The sequence below is a fragment of the Balaenoptera borealis genome (genome assembly GCF_965194805.1).
Source record: "Balaenoptera borealis genome assembly, chromosome: 15".
Classification (NCBI taxonomy): Eukaryota; Metazoa; Chordata; class Mammalia; order Artiodactyla; family Balaenopteridae; genus Balaenoptera; species Balaenoptera borealis.
Window position 1 is genome coordinate 26,260,582 of NC_138871.1, and position 22,736 is coordinate 26,283,317.

General features: G+C 40.9%; 1 protein-coding gene across 1 annotated transcript in view; it reads left to right on the forward strand.

The window, feature by feature from the left end:
* TACR1 (tachykinin receptor 1) overlaps nucleotides 1–22,368 on the forward strand; it is a 312,928-nt gene extending 290,560 nt beyond the window's left edge. Inside the window, exons 3-5 of the mRNA XM_082356996.1 lie at nucleotides 9,353–9,503; nucleotides 17,391–17,587; nucleotides 19,140–22,368. Of these exons, the coding sequence (XP_082213122.1) occupies nucleotides 9,353–9,503; nucleotides 17,391–17,587; nucleotides 19,140–19,431 (640 nt within the window). The 3' untranslated portion in view covers nucleotides 19,432–22,368. The remainder of the gene's footprint in view (nucleotides 1–9,352; nucleotides 9,504–17,390; nucleotides 17,588–19,139) is intronic.
* Nucleotides 22,369–22,736: the final 368 nt, after the last annotated feature.

Genomic DNA, 22,736 nt, shown 5'->3' on the forward strand with positions numbered 1-22,736 from the left:
AAGGTAGGATTGTATTGCTATAGACTTCCCTCTTAGAACTGCTTTTGCTGCATCCCATAGGTTTTGGGTCGTCGTGTCCCCATTGCCATTTGTTTCTAGGTATTTTTTGATTTCCCCTTTGATTTCTTCAGTGATCACTTCGTTATTAAGTAGTGTATTGGGTAGTCTCCATGTGTTTGTATTTTTTACAGATCTTTTCCTGTAATTGATATCTAGTTTCATAGCGTTGTGGTCGGAAAAGGTACTTGATAAGATTTCAGCTTTCTTAAATTTACCAAGGCTTGATTTGTGACCCAAGATATGATCTATCCTGGAGTAGGTTCCATGAGCACTTGAGAAAATTGTGTATTCTGTTGTTTTTGGGTGGAATGTCCTATAAATATGAATTAAGTCCATCTTGTTTAATGTATCATTTAAAGCTTGTGTTTCCTTATTTATTTTCATTTTGGATGATCTGTCCATTGGTGAAAGTGAGGTGTTAAAGTCCCCTACCAAGATTGTGTTACTGTCAATTTCCCCTTTATGGCTGTTAGTATTTGCCTTATGTATTGAGGTGCTCCTACGTTGGGTGCATAAATATTTACAATTGTTATATCTTCTCCTTGGATCGATCCCTTGATCATTATGTAGTGTCCTTCTTTGTCTCTTGTAATAGTCTTTATTTTAAAGTCTATTTTGTCTGATACGAGAATTGCTACTTCAGCTTTCTTTTCATTTCCATTTGCATGGAATATCTTTTTCCATCCCCTCACTTTCAGTCTGTATGTGTTCCTAGGTCTGAAGTGGGTCTCTTGTAGACAGCATATGTATGGGTCTTGTTTTTGTATCCATTCAGCCAGTCTGTGCCTTTTGGTGGGAGCATTTAATCCATTTACATTTAAGGTAATTATCAATATGTATGTTCCTACTCCCATTTTCTTAAATGTTTTGGGTTTGTTATTGTAGGTGTTTCCCTTCTCTTGTGTTTCTTTCCTAGAGAAGTTCCTTTAGCATTTGTTGTAAAGCTGGTTTGGTGGTGCTGAACTCTCTGAGCTTTTGCTTGTCTGTAAAGGTTTTAATTTCTCCATCAAATCTGAATGAGATCCTTGCTGGGTAGAGTAATCTTGGTTGTAGGTTTTTCTCCTTCATCACTTTAAATATGTCCTGCCACTCCCTTCTGGCTTGCAGGGTTTCTGATGAAAGATCAGATGTTAACCTTATGGCAATTCCCTTGTGTGTTATTTGTTGTTTTTCCCTTGCTGCTTTTAATATGTTTTCTTTATATTTAATTTTTGATAGTTTGATTAATATGTGTTTTGGCATGTTTCTCCTAGGATTTATCCTGTATGGGATTCTCTGTGTCATAGAAATGACTTTTAACTATTTCCTTTCCCATATTAGGGAAGTTTTCAACTATAATCTCTTCAAATATTTTCTCAGTCCCTTTCTTTTTCTCTTCTTCTTCTGGGACCCCTATCAGTCAAATGTTGGTGCATTTAATGTTGTCCCAGAGGTCTCTGAGACTGTCCTCAGTTCTTTTCATTCTTTTTTCTTTATTCTGTTCTGCAGTAGTTATTTCCACTATTTTATCTTCCAGGTCACTTATCCGTTCTTCTGCCTCAGTTATTCTGCTATTGATCCCATCTAGAGTATTTTTAATTTCATTTATTGTGTTGTTCATCATTGCTTGTTTCCTCTTTCATTCTTCTAGGTCCTTGTTAAATGTTTCTTGCATTTTGTCTATTCTATTTCCAAGATTTTGGATCATGTTTACTATCATTATTCTGAATTCTTTTTCAGGTAGACTGTCTATTTCATCTTCATTTGTTAGGTCTGGTGTGTTTTTACCTTGCTCCTTCATCTGCTGTGTGTTTTTCTGTCTTCTCATTTTGCTTATCTTACTGTGTTTGGGGTCTCTTTTTCACAGGCTGCAGGTTCGTAGTTCCTGTTGTTTTTGGTGTCTGTCCCCAGTGGCTAAGGTTGGTTCAGTGGGTTATGTAGGCTTCCTGGTGGACGGGACTAGTGCCTGTGTTCTGGTGGATAAGCCTGGATCTTGTCTTTCTGGTGGGCAGGTCCACGTCTGGTGGTGTGTTTTGGGGTGTCTGTGGCCTTATTATATTTTAGGCAGCCTCTCTGCTAATGGATGGGGCTATGTTCCTGTCTTGCTAGTTGTTTGGCATAGGGTGTCCAGCACTATAGTTTGCTGGTCGTTGAGTGAAGCTGGGTCTTGGTGTTGAGATGGAGATCTCTGAGAGATTTTCGCTGTTTGGTATTACGTGGAGCTTGGAGGTCTCTTGTGGACCAGTGTCCTGAAGTTGGCTCTCCCACCTCAGAGGCACAGCCCTGTTGCCTGGCTGGAGCACCAAGAGCCTTTCATCCACATGGCTCAGAATAAAAGGGAGAAAAATAGAAAGAAAGAAAGAAAGAAAGAAAGAAAGAAAGAAAGAAAGAAGGAAAGAAAGAAAGAGGATAAAGTAAAACAAAGATAAAATAAAATAAAGTTTTTAAAATAAAAGATAAAAAATAATTATTAAGAAAAAAAATTATTTTTAAGTAAAAAAAAAAACAACAAACAAATGGACAGACAGAACCCTAGGACAAATGGTGAAAGCAAAGCTATACAGACAAAATCTCACACAGAAGCGTACACATACACACTCACAAAAAGAGGAAAAGGGGAAAAAATAATATATCTTGTTCCCAAAGTCCACTTCCTCAATTTGGGATAATTCATTGTCTATTCAGGTATTCCACAGACGCAAGTACATCAGGTTGATTGTGGAGCTTTGATCCGCTGCTTCTGAGGCTGCTGGGAGAAATTTCCTTTCTCTTCTTTGTTTGCACAGCTCCCAAGGTTCAGCTTTGGATTTGGCCCCGGCTCTGCGTGTAGGTCGCCTGAGGGCGTCTGTTCTTCCGCTCAGACAGGACGGGGTTAAAGAAGCAGCTCATTCGGGGTCTCTGGCTCACTCAGGCTGGGGGTGCGAGTGGTATGGAATGCGGGGAGGGCCTCTGGCAGCAGTGGCAGGCGTAACATTGCACCAGCCTGAGGCGTGCCATGTGTTCTCCAGGGGAAGTTGTCCCTGGATCACGGGACCCTGGCAGTGGCCAGCTGCACAGGCTCCCTGGAGGGTCGGTGTGGATAGCGACCTGTGCTTGCACACAGGCTTCTTGGTGGCAGCAGCAGCAGCCTTAGCATCTCATGCTCATCTCTGGGGTCCACGCTGATAGCCGCGTCTCAGGCCCATCTCTGGAGCTCCTTTAAGCAGCGCTCTTAATCCCCTCTCCTCACGCACCAGGAAACAAAGCAGCAAGAAAAAGTCTCTTGCCTCTTCTGCAGGTCCAGACCTTTTCCAGGATTCTCTCTCAGCTAGCTGTGGTGCAGTAACCCCTTCAGGCTGTGTTCACACCACCAACCCCAGTCCTCTCCGTGGGATCCGACCGAAGCCCAAGCCTCAGCTCCCAGCCCCCGCCCTTCCCGGCGGGGGAGCAGACAAGCCTCTCAGGCTGGTGAGTGCAGGTCGGCACCGCTCCTCTGTGCGGGAGTCTCTCCACTTTGCCCTCCGCATCCCTGTTGCTGCGCTCTCCTCCATGGCTCTGAAGCTTCCCCGCTCCGCCACCTGCAGTCTCCGCCCGCAAAGGGGCTTCCTAGTGTGTGGAAACCTTTCCTCCTTCACAGCTCCCTCCCAGAGGTGCAGGTCCCATTCCTATTCTTTTGTCTCTGTTTTTTCTTTTTTCTTTTGCCCTACCCAGGTACATCGGGAGTTTCTTGCCTTTTGGGAGGTCTGAGGTCTTCTGCCAGTGTTCAGTAGGTGTTCTACAGGAGCAGTTCCACGTGTAGATGTATTTCTGATATATCTGTGGGGAGGAAGGTGATCTCTACGTCTTACTCTTCCGCCATCTTCTCCTCTCTCCCCTCAGAACTTCATTCTTTTTTAAGGCTAAGTAATATTCTATTTTATGTATATACCACATTTTGATTATCCATTCATCTAATGAGGGGCATTTGGGTTGTTTCCACCCTTTGGTTATTGTGAATAATGCTGCTATGAACTTTGGTGTACAAGTATTTGTTTGAGTCCCTGCATTCAATTCTGGGTATGTATCTAGAAGTGGAATTGCTGGGGCATATTCCTGTCATTCTTAATTATCCCTGTTAGAGCATGGACCTGTCTATAACTCATTTTAGTTGAAATTAAGTCCATACTTTTTCTTTCTCACAAATGAATAACAAAATAACTTTTCCTTCTTAAAAAAAAAAAAAGATGCTGATAATTTATGTTTACTGATTTAGCTTAGCATTTTCCTAATGGTCTGATCTGTGAATTTCTAAAGAGTACTTTGTGGGGTTTTTTGTTGTTGTTGTTGTTGTTTTTAACATGTTTATTGGAGTATAATTGCTTTACAATGGTGTGTTAGTTTCTGCTTTATAACATAGTGAATCAGCTATACATATACATATATCCCCATATCTCCTCCCTCTTGCATCTCCCTCCCACCCTCCCTATCCCACCCCTCTAGGTAGTCACAAAGCACTGAGCTGATCTCCCTGGAGCACTTTGTTTTAAAGTATAGATTTCATTTTTTTATTCAGGTATAGTGAGGCCAACAGATCAGGACATGATTTCCATTGAAAAGATAGTTTATTACTCATAGTTCCCAAGAAGAAGGCGCACACCACCCCACAGAGGGTCACAGGCAGAGAGAATGGAGAAACTGTAGGAAAGTCTTTTACTATGTTTTTGAGGGAAGCAGCCAGTGAGGCAGGGTAAACAGGCCTGGCATTTTCTTGTTTGAATCATTTCAGTGGGCTCCAGTGTAGGGGCTGCCCATAGATGTCTGAGGTGGCCCTGGGGTGATTAGGGCAGGAGGATAGTATCCTGCACTGTAAAAGCCGTCAAAAAGCAGATAGACGGCAGGTAGGGGCCTTGGGTTGTTTAGTTTGCATATGAAGTCACACTAGCAGTAGTTATCTCTAGGAGTTAGCTAGCTCTGGACAGGCAGTCCCTCCTAGATCATCAGCAAGACCCAAGATGTCAAAGCATCAGATACAGAAACTAGAAAATATCATTAATACATACTTTAGTGATGTCATTAAATCTCAAACAACAATATAGTAGTTCCAAGAGGCTTGTAGGCCTTGGATCTGAAAAGGTGATTCTCAATGTTAGCCATATTCTAGAATGGCTTGGGGAATTTTCTAAACTGGTTTCCTGCTCCCACACTCATGACCAATTACATGAGTATCTCTGGACACTGATCATTTAAAAATCTCCCCCGATTTTTCTCATGTGATTCTGAGCTTGAGAACCACTGGTCTAAGTGTTTCTCAAAGTCTGAACCAGAACCAGCAGCAGCATCACCTGGGAACTTGTTATAAATGCAGATTCTCAGACTTACCTCAGACATGCTAAATTGGAAACTGGGTGGGGCCCAGAGTGGGGCCCAGCCCTCCATATTTGTACAAGCCCTCTAGGTGATTCTGAGGCTGGTTTAAGTTTGAGAACCACTGGTCCAAGGTAAGGAGCATCTGTGACTTGACTGCAGTATTCTCCCATCACATCCCTGACTCCAAAAAGATGCTCAGTGCTCTGAGGCAAAGACCCCACAAAGCTCAGTTAACATGTTTTTATCACCAAGTAAGTATTGGTCTTCAAAAGGGAGGGCTGTTCTTACAGATAGAAGAAGTAGGTGCAACCTGCAGGTTCCCAGGATCTCCCTGACACCATAGTCTCCAAACATTTTGATTTCAAGCAGTATCTATACAGCAAACAGGAAGAGGGACTGAGATCAGGTAGGAAACCAGTATGCAGTCACTGCTGTGGTGACTAGAGAACTGAGGCTCCCAAGAAGTCTTCCAGAGGAGACAAAGTGAACATTGAAAGTCCAGTAAGACTGGAACAGCCTGTCTGCACAGAACAACCTGTCTGTACATAACAGCTTGCACTAAACACCCTGCTTTGCTGAATCTGTGGCTTGTTACTTTAAGAACTCTTCAAGTTTCTTCAAGTTGCAAATGTTAGCATTCAGAGGAGGCAGAATAAGTGGTAAAGCTGGGGGCTCTGCAAAGAAGTGCATGAAAACAAACTATTGATAAAGGAGAAATTGAGGGAGTAAGTGGGTTTTCCTTTTTGGAAAAAAATATTGCAGAATATAAGCATAAATAGTGGAAGAAAATATCACTGGGTGACTAGAGCTAATCAATGAATTTGGTAAAGTTGCAGGATACAAAATTAATGCACAGAAATCTCTTGCATTCCTATACACTAATAATGAAAGATCAGACAGAGAAATTAAGGAAATAATCCCATTCACCATTGCAACAAAAAGAATAAAATACCTAGGAATAAACCTACCTAAGGAGGTAAAAGACCTGTACTCAGAAAACTATAAGACACTGATGAAAGAAATCAAAGATGACACAAACAGATGGAGAGATATACCATGTTCTTGGATTGGAAGAATCAAAATTGTGAAAATGACTATACTGCCCAAAGCAATCTATAGATTCAATGCAATCCCTATCGAATTACCAGTGGCATTTTTTTACAGAACTAGAACAAAAAAATCTTAATATTTGTATGGAGACACAAAGACCCTGAATAGCCAAAGCAGTCTTGAGGGAAAAAAACACAGAGCTGGAGGAGTCAGACTCCCTGACTTCAGACTATACTACAAAGCTACAGTAATCAAGAAAATATGGTACTGGCAAAAAAACAGAAATATAGATCAATATAACAGGATAGAAAGACCAGAGATAAACCCACACACATATGGTGAACTAATCTATGACCAAGGAGGCAAGGATATACAATGGAGAAAAGATAGTCTCTTCAATAAGTGGTGCTGGGAAAACTGGACAGCTACATGTAAAAGAATGAAAATAGAACCCTCCCTAACACCATACAGAAAAATAAACTCAAAATCGATTAGAGACCTAAATGTAAGACCAGACACTATAAAAATCTTAGAGGAAAACATAGGCAGAACACTCTTTGACATAACTCACAGCAAGATCTTTTTTGATCCACCTCCTAGAGTAATGGAAATAAAAACAAAAATAAACAAATGGGACCTAATGAAACTTAAAAGCTTTTGCACAGCCAAGGAAACTACAAACAAGAAGAAAAGACAACCCTCAGAATGGGAGAAAATATTTGCAAATGAATCAATGTACAAAGGATTAATCTCCAAATATATAAACAGCTCATGCAGCTCAATATTAAAAAAAAACAAATAACCCAATCAAAAAATGGGCAGAAGACCTAAATAGACATTTCTCCACAGAAGACATACAGATGGCCAAGAAGCACATGAAAAGCTGCTCAACATCACTAATTATTAGAGAAATGCAAATCAAAACCACAATGAGGTATCACCTCACACCAGTTAAAATGGGCATCATCTGAAAATCTACAAACAACAAATGCTGAAGAGGGTGTGGAGAAAAGGGAACCCTCTTGCACTGTTGGTGGGAATATAAATTGATACAGCCACTATGGAGAACAGTATGGAGGTTCCTTTAAAAAATAAAAATAAAATTACCATGTGACCCAGCAATCCCACTACTAGGCATATACCTAGAGAAAACCATAATTCAAAAAGACACATGCACCCTGATGTTCATTGCAGCACTATTTACAGTAGCCAGGTCATAGAAGCAACCTAAATGCCCATTGACAGATGAATGGATAAAGAAGATGTGGTACATATATACAATGGAATATTACTCAGCCATTAAAAGGAATGAAATTGAGTCATTTGTAGAGACGTGGATGGATCTAGAGACTGTCATACAGAGTGAAGTAAGTCAGAAAGAGAAAAACAAATATCGTATATTAACGTATATATGTGGAGCCCAGAAAAATGGTACAGATGAACTGGTTTGCAGGGCAGAAATAGAGACACAGTGTAGAGAACAAACATATGGACACCAAGGGGGGAAAGTGGTGGTGGTGATGGTGGTGGTTGGATGAATTGGGAGATTGGGATTGACATATATACACTAATATGTATAACATAGATAACTAATAAGAACCTGCTGTATAAAAAAATAAATTAAATTAAATTTAAAAATTAAAAAATATATATCAGTGGCTGACTTTTCTCCATTGGCAAGAAGCTGATTCTGTGGTCACAGTCCTGTGTTCTAATCTCAGCTCCTCATTTTACCAGCTGTGAATTTAGGAAAGTTAATTAAATTCTAAGCTTTGGTTTCCTTATCTACAAAATGGGATTATGATAGTATCTACCTAATCATTTGTTTTGAGGATTAAAGAAGATAATGCCAGTAAAGTGCATGGCACTGTGCTATTCACCCAATAAAATCTAACTTCCAGTTCAGCTATTAATACTATCATTAATGTTATTATGAACACAGTGACCTAGAGTAAACCCCTCAAAATATTAGCTCTTCTCATTATTATTATTATCAGGAATGCTGAGGCTTTGCATTAAACTCACATCAGGGGGAAAGGCCTATAACTAGCCAGACATGCCAAGGATCATCTGAGAAAAAATATTCTTTCTCAAAATTCAAATAACTTATTAAAATGTCCAACTTACAATGAGCTTCATCTTAAACAGAATAGGATAAGTTGTGCTGTTGTAAGAAACCTCAAAATCTGTGGTTTAACACTGCAAAGGTTTGTTTCTTTCTCATATTCCAATCAGACTCAAATCATTTGGTATCTGTCCTCCAAGTGGTAACTCAGAGACCCAGACAGCTTCCATCTGGAGATATATATTTAAGGACCAGGCTTAGAAGTAGCTTAAACTTTGTGGCTCTCACCTACTGATCCTAATTCTAGGATAAGTCTTATCTCTCTCCAAGATAATTATACTTATATCCGTGAAGCCATTTGTTATTTAGGATAGACTGTCTCATTAACCATGACGATGGTTCTCATCTGAATGTACTAGTTGGTCTATGTCTCTGCACCAAAACTGACCCTAAGTTTAAATCTGACAAGTATGTATTGAGCAGTAAAATCACCGCCTTTATTCTAGAGAATATACTTCCATTAATGCAGCCTAAGATTGCATTTTCCTTTTGGAGGGAGAGGTAAGCAATATTGAACTTAACATCAACTAAAATTGCCGTAGGTATACAACAGATTCAGTTCCCTCTGATCGGTGTTTTTTCTTCTCTTTTCATTCTGAATAGGAATCTCCATTACAGAAAAAGTCCACAAGAAAAACATAAGTTGAAGAGATTTGCTTTCTCTACTTTATCCATTATCACCCATCCATCCAATGCAGGTGGCTAGCCTTATCATCAAAGCTTATTAATGGCAAATGCTGAGAAATGTAACTGTCAAGGCTTGACCAACACTATTATTTCTTGAACTGACCCCTCCCATCCACCTTGTTGCAGGTACCACATCTGTGTGACTGTGTTGATCTACTTCCTCCCCCTGCTGGTGATAGGTTATGCGTACACTGCAGTGGGCATCACACTGTGGGCCAGCGAGATCCCTGGGGACTCCTCTGACCGTTACCACGAGCAAGTCTCTGCCAAGCGCAAGGTGAGCAAAGGACAGGCAGCACTTAACCCATCCTGGCATAGGTGACAGACCAGCAAGCTTATGAGCCCCAGAGCCTCAGGAGACCCAGAGGCAGCAGGCACAAAACATCCCTGGGTCCTGGGAACAATAGAAGGGAGTGGAGGAAAGGGGAGGGGAGGGGAGGGATGGGATCTTTCTTCAATGTTTTCATAACCTAGGCCTGCCTCTACAGGCATAAGCCACCTCACTCTCGCCTTAAGGCTAATTGAAAACTGTCGAGTCATTAAAACACAAACACACATATTTAACTACAAAAGCATGAAGAGTTATTCAGTTCTCTTTTATTATTAAAATTTGACAAAATAGTACATATACTTGGTTCAAACATCAAAAAATACTAAAAGAAACAAAATTATGGTGATGGAGAACAGACTAGGAGTTGCCAGGACTAGTACTGGGGGAAGAGTCTGCCTACAAAGGGATAGCATGAGTGAGTTTCTTTGTGATGATGGAGCAGCTATGTATCCTGATTGCTGTGGGTTTTTCACTTATCTCTGCATATGATAAAATTTCATAGAACTATACACAAAAAAAATGCATGTAAAAAGTGGCAAAATCCAAATGCAGTCTGTTAATAGTACTGCACTATCATCAGTTTCCTGATTTTGATCATGTGGCATAGTTATGTAAGATGATATCATTGGGAGAAGCTGTGTGATGGGTACCTGGAAACTCTCTGACCTATTTTTACAACTTCTTGGGAGTCTTAAATTATTTGAAAATTAAAAGTCAAAAAATATATTGAGTCTTACCATGAAAGGGCTTCCTCCTTTCTAGGTCCTCCATCTACACAGTTCCCAAATGTATGTGTACACACACACACACACACACACACACACACACACACAAACACATACACACACACTATGATAACCACAGTTGTTAATCCTTTCAGATATTGTAATGCATTTATAAGCCAAATAAATATATATTCTTTTCTTTCTTACACAAATAGTAAATATACGCTGTTCTTCCCCTCATTTTTAAATTTAACAATATCCACAAAATCTTCAAAAATCAATATAGAAAGAGATTTCTCATTCTTTTTTTTCTCTTTTGGTACTTCTTTGCATAGTATTTCATTGCGTGGATGCTAGATAGCTTTTCTTTTTTACTGAAATACAGTTGACTTACAATAGTATGTTAATTTCAGGTATATTACATAATGATTTGACATTTGCATCCACTAGCACCACAATAATTCTAGTAACCATCTGTCCCCATACAAAGTTATTAAAATATTACTGACCATATTCCTTATGCTGCTTATTACATCCCCATGACTTATTTAAGGTTTGTACCCCTTAATCCCCTTCACCCATTCCACCCACCTGCCCATCCCCCTTCTTTCTGGCAACCACCCTTTTATTCTCTACATCTTTATGAGTCTGCTTTTGTTTTGTTTGTTTCTTTGTTTTGTTTTTTAGATTCCACATATAAGTGAGATCATGTGATATTTGACTTTCTCTTAGGATAATACCCTCTATATTCATCCATGTTGTCCCAAATGACAAGATTTCACTTTTTAGTGTCTGGGTAATATTCCATTGTATGTGTGTGTGTGTATATATATATATATATATAAAATATATTTTTATATCCATTCCTCTATCAATGGACACTTAGGTTGCTTCCATATCTTGGCTATTGTAAATAATGCTCCTATAAACATCAGGGTGCATGTATCTTTTCAAAGTGTTTTTGTTTCCTTTGGATAAATACCCAGCGGTGCAGTTGCTGGATCATATGGTAGTTCTATTTTCAATTTGTTGAGGAATCTCCACACTGTTTTCCAGAGTGGCTGCACCAATTTACATTTCCACCAACAGTTTACAAAGGTTCATTTTTCTCCACATCCTTGCCAATGCTTGTTATCTGCTGTCTTTGTGATATAGCCATTCTGACACGTGTGAAGTGATATCTCATTGCAGTTTTGGTTTGACGAGTGATGTTGGGCATCTTTACATGTGCCTTTTGGCCATCTGCATGCCGTATTTGGAAAAACATCTCTTCAGGTCCCTGCTATTTTTTAATGCAGTTGTTTGGTTTTTTTGATGTTGAGTTATATGAGTTCTTTGTATATTTTAGATATTAATCCCCTATCAGATATATTATTTGCAAATATTCAGTAAGCTGCCTTTTTGTTTTGTTTATAGTTTCCTTCACTGTGCAAAAGCTTTTCACTTTGATGTAGTCCTATTTGTTAATTTTTGCTCTTGTTTCCCTTGCCTGAGGAGACAAATTTAAAAAAAATGCTAAGACCAGTGTCAAAAAGGGTGCTTCCTATGTTTTCTTCTAGAAGTTTTGTGGTTTCAGGTCTTCCATTTAAGTTTTTATTCCAGTTTGAATTTATTTTTACATATGATGTGAGAATGTAATCCAGTTTTATTTTTTTGCATATAGCAGTCAACTTTTCCCAACATGGTTTGTTGAAGAGGCTTTATTTTCCTCACTGTAATTCTTGCCTCCTTTGTCATAGATTAATTGACCATATGGGTGTGGGTTTATTTCTGGGATCTCTATTCTGTTCTTTTGAGCTCTGTGTCTGTTTTGTGCCAGTACCATACTGTTTTGATTACTGTAGCTTTTAGTATGTTTTTGAAATCAAGAGCATAATGCCTCCAGCTTTGTTCTTCTTTCTCAAGATTGTCATGGTTATTTGGGGTCTTTTGTGTTTCTGTATATGTTTTAGAATTATTTGTTGTAGTTCTGTGAAATTGCCTTTGGTATTTTGATAGATTGCATTGAATCTGTAGGTTGCCTTGGGTAGTATGGTAATCTTAACATTATTAATTCTTCCAATCTGTGAGCATGCTATATCTTGGTTTTTGCTTGTGTACCCTTCAATTTATTTTATCATTGTCTTATAGTTTTCCAAGTACAAGTTGTCTACCTCCTTGGTTAGGTTTATTCTTAGGTATTTTATTCTTTTTGGTGCAATTGTAAATGGGACTGCTTTCTTAATTTCTCCTTCTGATATTTCATTGTTAGTATATAGAAATACAACAGATTTCTGTATATTAGTTTTATATCCTGAAACTTTATTGAATTTGTTTATTAGTTCTAATGGTTTTTTGGTGGCTTCTTTAGGATATTCAATGTATAGTATCCTGTCATCTGCAAACAGTGACAGTTTGACGTCTTCCTTTCTAATTTGGATATCTGTTATTTCTTTTTCTTGTCTGATTGCTTTGACTAGAACTCCCAATACTACATTGAATAAAAGGGGTGAGAGTGGGCAACCTTTTCTTGTTTCTGATCTTAGGGGAAATGCTTTCACCTTTTCACCACTGAGTATGATGTTAGCTATGGGTTTGTCACATATGGCCTTTATATGTTGAGGTATGTTCCCTCTATACCCACTTTGTTGAGAGTTTTTATCATAAAAAAATACTGAATTTTGTCAAAAGATTTTTCTGCATCTATGAAAATGATCATATGATTTTTCTTCTTCAGTTTGTTAGTGTGATGTAACACATTAACTAATTTGCTGATGTTGAAACATCCTTGCATCCCAGGCATAAATTCCACTCAATCATGGTGTATGATCCTTTTAATGTATTGTTGAATTCTGTTTGCTAATATTTTGTTGAGGATTTTTGCATCCATGTTCATCAGTTATATTGGTCTGTAATGTACTTATTGCCATTTTGTTAATTGTTTTCTGGTTGTTTTTATAGTTCTTTATTCTTCTCTCTTTTTTGCTCTCTTCCCCTGTGGTTTAATGTCTGCCTTTAATGTTATGTTTGGATTCCTTTCTCTTTTTTCATGTGTATCTATTAGAGATTTTTCTGGTTTGTGGTTACCATGAGGTTTATATATAGTAAACTATATATACATACACATGTGATTTTTTTTTTTTTATGGCTGCATTGGGTCTTTGTTGCTGCATGCAGACTTTCTCTAGTTGCAGGTTGTGGGGGCTACTCTTTGCTGTGGTGTGAGGGCTTCTCACTGTGGTGGCTTCTCTTGTTGTGGAGCATGGGCTCTAGGTGCGCAGGCTTCAGTAGTTGCGGCATGCGAACTCAGTAGTTGTGGCTCACAGGCTCTAGAGTGCAGGCTCAGTAGTTGTGGCGCATGGGCTCTGTGGCATGTGGGATCTTCCCAGACCAGGGCTCGAACCTGTGTCCCCCACATTGGCAGGCAGATTCTTAACCACTGCACCACAGGGAAGTCCCACATGTGATTATTTTTAAGTTGGTGACCACTTAAGTCTGAACACATTCTAACCACCCTTCATTTTTATTTGCCCCCCCCCACATTTAATGTTTTTGACATCATATTTTACATCTTTTTGTTTTGTGTATCCCTTAACTACTTATTGTGGATATAGATGATTTTACTACTTTTGTCTTTAATCTTCCTACTAGCTTTATAAGTGGTTGATCTACTACTTTATTGTATGTTTGCTTTAACCAATGAGATTTTTCCTCTCATAATTTTCATATTTCTGGTTGTGGTCTTTTCTTTTCCCCTTAGAGAAGTCCCCTTAACATTTCTCGTTAAGCCAGTTAAATGGTGCTGAATTCTTTTAGCTGTTGCTTGTCTTAAAATTTTTATCTCTCCTTCAAATCTGAATGATAGCCTTGCCAGTTAGAGTATTCTTGGTTGCATGTTTTATCCTTTCATCACTTTGAATATATGGTGCCACTCCCTTCTGGCCTGCAAAATTTCTACTGAAAAGTCAGCTGACAGTCTTATGGGAGTTCCATGTATGTCACTATTTGTTTCCTCTTGCTGCTCTTAATATTCTCTCTTTATCTTTTTTTTTTTTAAATTTTATTTATTTATTTATTTATTTATTTATGGCTGTGTTGGGTCTTCGTTTCTGTGTGAGGGCTTTCTCTAGTTGTGGCAAGCGGGGGTCACTCTTCATTGCGGTGCACAGGCCTCTCACTATCACGACCTCTCTTGTTGAGGAGCACAGGCTCCAGACGCGCAGGCTCAGTAGTTGTGGCTCACGGGCCTAGTTGCTCCGCGGCATGTGGGATCTTCCCAGGCCAGGGCTCGAACCCGTGTCCCCTGCATTGGTAGGCAGATTCTCAACCACTGCGCCACCAGGGAAGCCCTTTATCTTTAATATAATGTGTATTGGTGTGGACTGCTTTGGGTTCATCTTGTTTGGGACTCTTTTGCTTCTTGGACATGGATGTCTGTTTCCTTTCCCAGATTGGGGAACTTTTCAGCTATTATTCCTTCAAATAAGTTCTTTGATGCTTTCTCTCTCTCTTATCCTTCTTGGACCCCTATGATGCAAATATTTGTACACTTTGGTTGTCCCAGAAGTCTCTTAAACTACACTCATTTTTTGTTAATTATTTTCTTTTTTAATTTTTTGTTCAGCTTGGGTGTCTTCCAGTTTGCTGATCCACTCCTCTGTATCACCTAATCCACTGCTGATTCCTTCTAGTGAATTTTTTATTTCAGTTATTGTATTCTTCAGCTCTGTTTGGTTCCTTATATTTTCTAATTTTATTTAAATTCTCATTGTGTTTATCCATTCTTCTCTCAAGTTCATTTAGCATATTATTATCATTACTTTGAAATCTTTTTCAAGTAGATTGCTTATCTCCACCTCATTTAGTTCTTTTTCTGAGGTTTTGTCTTGTGCCTTTGTTGAGAACATATTCCTCTGTCTCCAAAAACTGTGTGTATTTATTTCTCTGTGCTTATTTCTATGCATTAGGTAAGTTGCTTACATGTTCTGATCTTGGAGAAGTGGTCTTGTGTTGGAGCTGTCCTGTGGGGCCCAGCAGCACACTCTCCTCTGATCAACAGAGCTATATGCTATAGGGGTGCCCCCTATGTGTGCTGTGTGGGCCCTTCTGTTGTGGTGGGACTGACTACTGTGGGCATGCTGGTAGGTGAGGTTGGCCCCCAGCCCAGTTCACTGCCGACCCTGCCTTGTGACTGCTGGCCCACTGGTGTACAGGGCCAGGTCCTGGGGCAGCTGGCTGTGGGTCTATGAGGGCCCTGGGGCTGGTACCAGCCCACTGGTGGGTGGGTAACCTCCCAGAGCTAATAGGCTAGAAGAAGAACTCCAAAATGGCATTTGCCAAAACCAGTGTCCTCATGGTAGAATGAGTTCCCCAAAATGGCTGCCACTGGTGTTTTTGTCCCCAAGGATGGTCCCAATTGCTTCCTTCCTCTCCAGGAGACTCTTCAAGGTCAGCAAGTGGGTCTGGCTCAGGCTCCTCTCAAATCACTGCCTCTGTGCTGGGACTCAGAGCATGTGAGATTTTTTGTGCACTCTTTAAGAGAAGAATCTCTGTTTCCTACAGCTCTCTAGCCCTCCTGTGTGCAAGCCCTGCTGGCCTTCAAAACAAGAGATTCTGAGGGTTTGTCTTCCTGGTGCAGGACCCCCTAGCTGGGGAACCTGATGTGGGGCTCAGACCTCTTGCTCCTTGGGGAGGACCTCTGAAATTGTGATCATCCTTGCATTTGTGGGTGACATCCCCAGGGGTATGGGTCTTGACTATACTGCATCTCTGCCCCTCCCATCCATCTCATTGTGATTCCTTATTTATATCTTTAGTTCAAGAAAATCTTTTCTGCTAGTCTTCAGGTCGTTCTCATTGATAGTTGTTCTGTAACTAGTTGGTGTGCCCATGGGAGGAGGTGAGCTCAGTGTCTTCCTACTCCACTATCTTGGCCACACCTCTCCTCGGTCATTTTTTCTCTGAAGGTTTCTTGGGAATAAAAAGGAATGGGTTAAGCAATCCCACTACTGGGCATACACCCAGAGAAAATCGTAATTCAAAAAGACACATGCACCCCAATGTTCATTGCAGCACTATTTACAATAGCCAGGTCATGGAAGCAACCTAAATGCCCATCTACAGACAAATGGATAAAGAAGTTGTGGTACATATATACAATGGAATATTACTCAGCCATAAAAAGGAATGAAATTGAGTCATTTGTTGAGACGTGGATGGATCTAGAGACTGTCATAGAGAGTGAAGTAAGTCAGAAAGAGAAAAACAAATATCGTATATTAACGCATGTATGTGGAACCTAGAAAAATGGTACAGATGAACTGGTTTGCAGGGCAGAAGTTGAGACACAGATGTAGAGAACAAACATATGGACACCAAGGGGGGAAAATGGCGGTGGGGTAGGGATGGTGGTGTGCTGAATTGGGCGATTGGGATTGACATGTATACACTGATGTGTATAAAATTGATGACTGATTTAAAAAAAAAGGAATGGGTTATATCACCCAGTATTCATAAAACCATTTTATGAATATCCCCTTTAAACATCTGACACTCCCTTACTGCAGCTGTCCAAATCCCACCCCTTCTCTTTTCCTCCCCCGAGTCTTCAAACCTAGAAGCCTGCTCTGGTTCATGGCCCCTTTCCCTCTGCTGCTTCCTCCTCATTCCTGGGTCTTTTCCTCCTGAACACCCATACCCCTTTGCTCATTAATCTGGTCTCCCTTGGTTTCTCCAGTCATTGCCCAGAAGTATGGTATAACACAGTAGTTCTCAAACATGAGTGCACATCAGAATAATCAGAAGGGCTTGTCAAAGTCTGAATTCTGGGTCCCACACTCAAAGTTTCTGATTCAATTAGTCTGGAATGGGGTCTAAGGATTTGCATTTCTGACAAGTTCTGTTATGGTTATGTTGCTGGTCCTGGGGCCACCCTCTGAGAATCACTGACATAACCAAAGTCCTTTGGTACCACATATAAATGGTCCTTCCTCCACCTTGAAAGGTGTTATTATAATTACTTTACACCCCATATCACACTGTGCACAGTCAGGGGGCAGGATAAGACAGAAAATAACCATGAGAAAGGGAGGATGTGCTGGTGGTCTCACCTGTCTCACCCTCTTGCCAGGTGGTTAAGATGATGATTGTTGTTGTATGCACCTTTGCCATCTGCTGGCTGCCTTTCCACATCTTCTTCCTCCTGCCTTACATCAACCCTGATCTCTACCTGGAGAAGTTTATTCAGCAGGTTTACCTGGCCATCATGTGGCTGGCCATGAGCTCTACAATGTACAACCCCATCATCTACTGCTGCCTCAATGACAGGTAAGAACCCCATCCCCCATACTCCAGGACAAGAAACTAATCATCACACTGTTCAATCCGCTGACTGAACCATGTGATGATTAGTTCTCTGTAGCCTTTACCACTCCCTCTTGTCTCACAGCTGGCTTTCCTCATTTAGGTTGGCTACTTGGGGACTACACAGACAAATGGTCTTCTTGTCACCATGCAGGAATATGAGCTCTGAGGAGACTTTTTTTTTCTTTTCCAAGATGAACCAGAAATCCATGTTTTTATGTGAAATCTTCTAACTTTTAAACATTCGTTACTAAGTCAGTAGTAGAGGGTGGGATGCAGGGACAGATAAAAAACCCTCTGTGATTAATACATATAAAGCAGGTTGCAAGCTGGATCAAGCTCATGAATTGCTCAATCTGCTCTATGGATTCCATGCACAGAGGGCTGTCCATGCAGACAGAGAGAAAGAGAATCAGAGAGAGAGAGAGAGTCAGAGAGTGAATGAGTCAGAGAGTGATAGTGAGAGAGAGACTGAGAGAGAACAAGAGAGAAAGAGAGAAATTGATGCCACTAGAATAATTATCCACCACATGGCATCTTTTCCCTTCTCTGGTCTCTAATTTTCTTCTTCCCATCCCATCATAAAATCTGGGCAGCTTTGTCCAGTTTCTTCCAGCACTTCCAGCAGGACAGGGTAAGCAAAAAGAAGTCAGAGCCTCAGAGACCTGATTCTGCCTTTACTTGGCCACAGGGGCCAGAAGAGCCTTCCCTGAAGTGGAAGCCAACCTCAGACAAGTAAGAGAAGGTAGAGCCATCTAGAATGGTATTCAGCAATAGGGAATTCACCACTATGTGCAGAGTCCCCAAGAGGGAGATGGTATGCCATAGTGGCAGCTCACTCATTTGGAGCACCACCTCAGCCTCTGTGAAAAAGGAGGCAGGAGAAGGAGGGGGAGGGGAAAAAGGCGTGTCACATTTATAGCCAACAGTTATCAGCCTATAACATGCCTTCTCTGAATGAGACACTCAGGTGCTATGAATTTGGGGACAGTTATTCCATGGGACTTGTCCAAATGGTCTTGTTTGTCTAACTCATGGATTTATCTTTCTTCTAGGAGCCTCACAACATACGTAAACATTTCTAAGTTTAATCTCCCAAAAGCTAATTCTGAAGGGATATGATTGGCAGAAAATCAGTGGGCTACTTGAAGGAAAGGACTGAGTCTTGACACAGTATTGTGCATATAGTAAACACTTGGTGAATGTTTTTACTGATGTTGAACTGACCCAAAATCAGCTGACCCTGAACCAGTGGAGGCAGCATATTTCAACAGCCACCCTAAGTACAGACATGCATTTGACATGAACTTGTGTTCTAGTCCTGGATTTGACCTTGATCACTAACCTTTGAATCTTTTTGCCCTTAGCATCTTCAGCTGTCAATTAATTTTAAAAAATAATAACACAGTGTCTCATTTGGGTTTGTCCACATATTAAAGAGCTACCGCAATGGTGGGAACACCCTCTGAAAGCAGGTCATACTCAAGGATTACCTCTCCTTCCACTCTCTCTTCAGATTTCGTCTGGGCTTCAAGCATGCCTTTCGGTGCTGCCCTTTCATCAGTGCTGGTGACTATGAGGGGCTCGAAATGAAATCCACTAGGTACCTCCAGACGCAGGGCAGTGTGTATAAAGTCAGCCGCCTGGAGACCACGGTCTCCACAGTGGTGGGGACCCATGAGGAAGACCTGGAGGAAGGCCCTAAGGCCATGCCTTCATCCCTGGACAAGACCTCCAATGACTCCTCTCGCAGCGACTCTAAGACCATGATGGAGAACTTCAGCTTCTACTCCAACATGCTCTCCTAGACTACAGGGCCTTCAGTAGGCACAGTCACCTTTGTCTTTGTCTTGCTTCATTTCATGCATGGATAAATCCTCAATATAGAGACCATAAGAAACACTCTTGGGGCTTGTGAAAGGGTCAGAATAGTTTAGGAAAAACATTCCATTCTGGAGTCAAAAACCTGCATTCTTCTATGTCTTTGCCACCCACATGCTGTGTGACCCAAAACAAATCATCGAACTTCTCTGAGCCTGTACAATGGGAAGGTTAGACTCGATTTTCTCTACAATCCATTCCAAGATTCTAGAATTAACTTTAATTGTATGTTGGCACTCATTTCAGGGTAATTCCTGCAATGCAGCAACAGGTCCAACTGATCTGTTTTCCTAGAGCTGCTGTCTTATTTCAATAAAGGTGTTCTCAGTCTTGCTTAGGTTATTTTCCTTTAGCTGGTGGCTCATACTCCATCAGCCTCTGCTTGATAAGGTGAACAAAAGGAGGAACCACATAAAATCTGAATGAACGATGTAACACTCTCTTCTAAGCACCCATGAAAAGAAGGCATACTTCTGCCCCTTTTTGGCATCTCAATATCTCAGTGCATTATGGGATTGAGAGCCTCAAGTTTATCTGCATTATGTCCCCAGTGACTGTCCTGAGCAATCAATGCAGATAGAATATGGCCACTGATACTAGCTAATGTCTGTTATGAACCAAGACTCAGGAGAACTGTGCAATACTTAATCTATCTGATCCTCTCTTTCCTTATTTGTAAAACTATGAGCTGAACTACATCATCTAGGGGTCCTTTTGAATTTTAACATTCATTGGTTCAATGATTGTGTCAGTCTTTTTTTTGTTCAACCAAAAATTTGTAGTCTCAGGAAGAATAGAAGCAGTAAGTCCAGCAAATTAACACCTGGCTGCTAGAGATGTAGTAACTGCTAAGACCATGTATCAGTATCCACATATGACTTTCTCTGATTTATCCTAAAACTGTGAGCACTTTGCTTCTCCTGAAGATTTTGGCCTTTGACGGAGCAGAGGACTTCGTGTCAAATCCTACATCTCTCTATCAGGCTTTAACAGGCTAAGTCTCCCAGCTGGAGAATGCCACCAGGGAAGAAAAACATGTAGGCTCCCTGCTCTGGCCTTTTGGGTATCTTAGGGCGGGGCACTCACCTAGATTTTTAGCTTTATACTAGCATAAGGCATGAGCTCAGATGCACAGTGACTGAGGAGGCTGCACCCTGCAACAACACTTGTGGGAAGAGACCACCTTGCATCTTCCCTTTAGACTCTCTGAATCTCCCCTTCCTGCCACCAGCTTTGCTGGCCTCCTGTCTAAAAGAGGTGGGATGATCAATCAACCCTACAGAAGAGTCAGTTGACAGAGAGTCATGAACTTAAAGCTTCGTGCCCTGACACAGTTTGGGGGTTACAGCAGGTGAGTGTGCAGTTTCTTTCAGTCTCCCAGATCTGTGCTTTGTCCAGATGTGGCTGAAAGCAGAAACCTCATGTATACCATAAATGCCTTCTTCGTGGTTCAAAGAATGCATGCACATATTCTGCATCCATCATGTTGAGGGAGAACCGTGCTGCACATAGGGTTTACAGCCTTTACCAACTGTGCTGGCCCTAACCCTACCAGGACACTGACAGGCCAGGAAGAAGCTATATAGCAACAGTATAAGCCAGAAAGACCTGACAGTCATATCCTCCAAAGCAGCATGAGAAGGATTAAATAAACTAAGAAAACCAGCTCAGTGCAAATATATGAATGGAACACATAATTTAGGGACAACAAAAGTCAGTGCCCAAAGCATTAGTCTTACTTCTGATAAAGAATCATGCCATGTATGGATTATTCACTTCAGAGGGATGTAAAGAACTGGCATGATTATGAGAAGTACCTAAGAAGAAAGTGTTAATGAGTAGGGGACATCCCCTCTATGGAAGAGGTTAGAGTTGAATTCAACAAGGATTATTGAGCACTTGCTCTGGACTTGGCCCTGAGCTGGGGACACACAGCTCCTTCTGTTCTTGAGGAGCCTACCGACAGGCCATTGTTAACTCACCAGTCTTAGTGGGTCTAGGCTGCCCCGCAGGCATGGAGGCAGTTGAGAAGCAGATTTTCCACAGGATTCTAAAAGACCCACACTCAACATGGGTAATCGGGCCAAAGACCTTAAGATAGCCTTTTGCAATGAGACCTCTCTGAGATAATTCCAAAGAGAGCACCAGCCAATCCAGGGGAACTGAAGGGATGCGTTTGGACAGCATCATCACTGCACATAATAGGAGTAGACAGTTTCAAATATGGCAGAACATTTCCTCTGAGAGAGCCCAGCAAGCCTTACTCTGACCCACTCTGCAACACCCATTTAACTTATGAATTTGTTGTCTCCTCCCATGTGTGAGAAACACCATGATCTGCACTGTGCATTGGTCTCATTCTTATAGAAATCTGTCATCCTGTGTTTATCTCCTAAGTGTTTTTCCTTGATATTCTGTTCAGTAGTAATAGAATATAAGGCATCGTGGGGCTATCACTGTTATGTTACTTACAAAATGTGGGATCCAGTTGCTGTCAATGAGCTATTTGTATTGTGCTGATTCCTCCTCATTCTTTCACAGAGAGAAGCTGATGTATATAATGGATTCACAGTAGTACCATAGCAATTGAGGGTTGGGGAGGGACACTATATGGCAAGAACTAAAGGATAGGGGTCCTTGTCTTCCTCACCTCCCACTGGAGTGCTAAGACATACTGGAATGTCCTTTCTCTTGGAAGGACTGAGTGGAACCCTTGGAAAAGGGGACTTGGGAGCTAACCTTATTGACCTGGTTTCAGGAAGAATCATGTAAGTGGAGAGGAGTAGTTCTTGAAGTTTCTATGTTTTCCAACCTGAGATCATGGAAAGAATCTCCATACAGAAATAAAGTATGTTTTTAACTGTCTCATGCCTCTGTCTCATCTTCAGGGAAACTAAGCACCCTACAAGATGCTGAATGGGGTGGTACTATGAATCTTAATAAATTGCATAGACCAAAGAATGGAACCCAACACCCAGAAAACTCCTATCTCTATGACAAAATGGGTTGGCAAGATGTGGGAACTATTTCCAGGTAGGGATCTGGGAAGGTAATATGGGATTGTGTGACGTGACCAACAGTGTCACCTATGAGTAGAGCTGTGTCAGTTCAGATCCTCCTAGAAGCAGACACCAAGACAGAGTCAGAAGTGCAAGAGATTTATTGAGGGAACACTTGGGAAAGATAAGGGGTGAGGAAGGTAAGCAGGGGAGGCCTTGAGACCACTATGCAG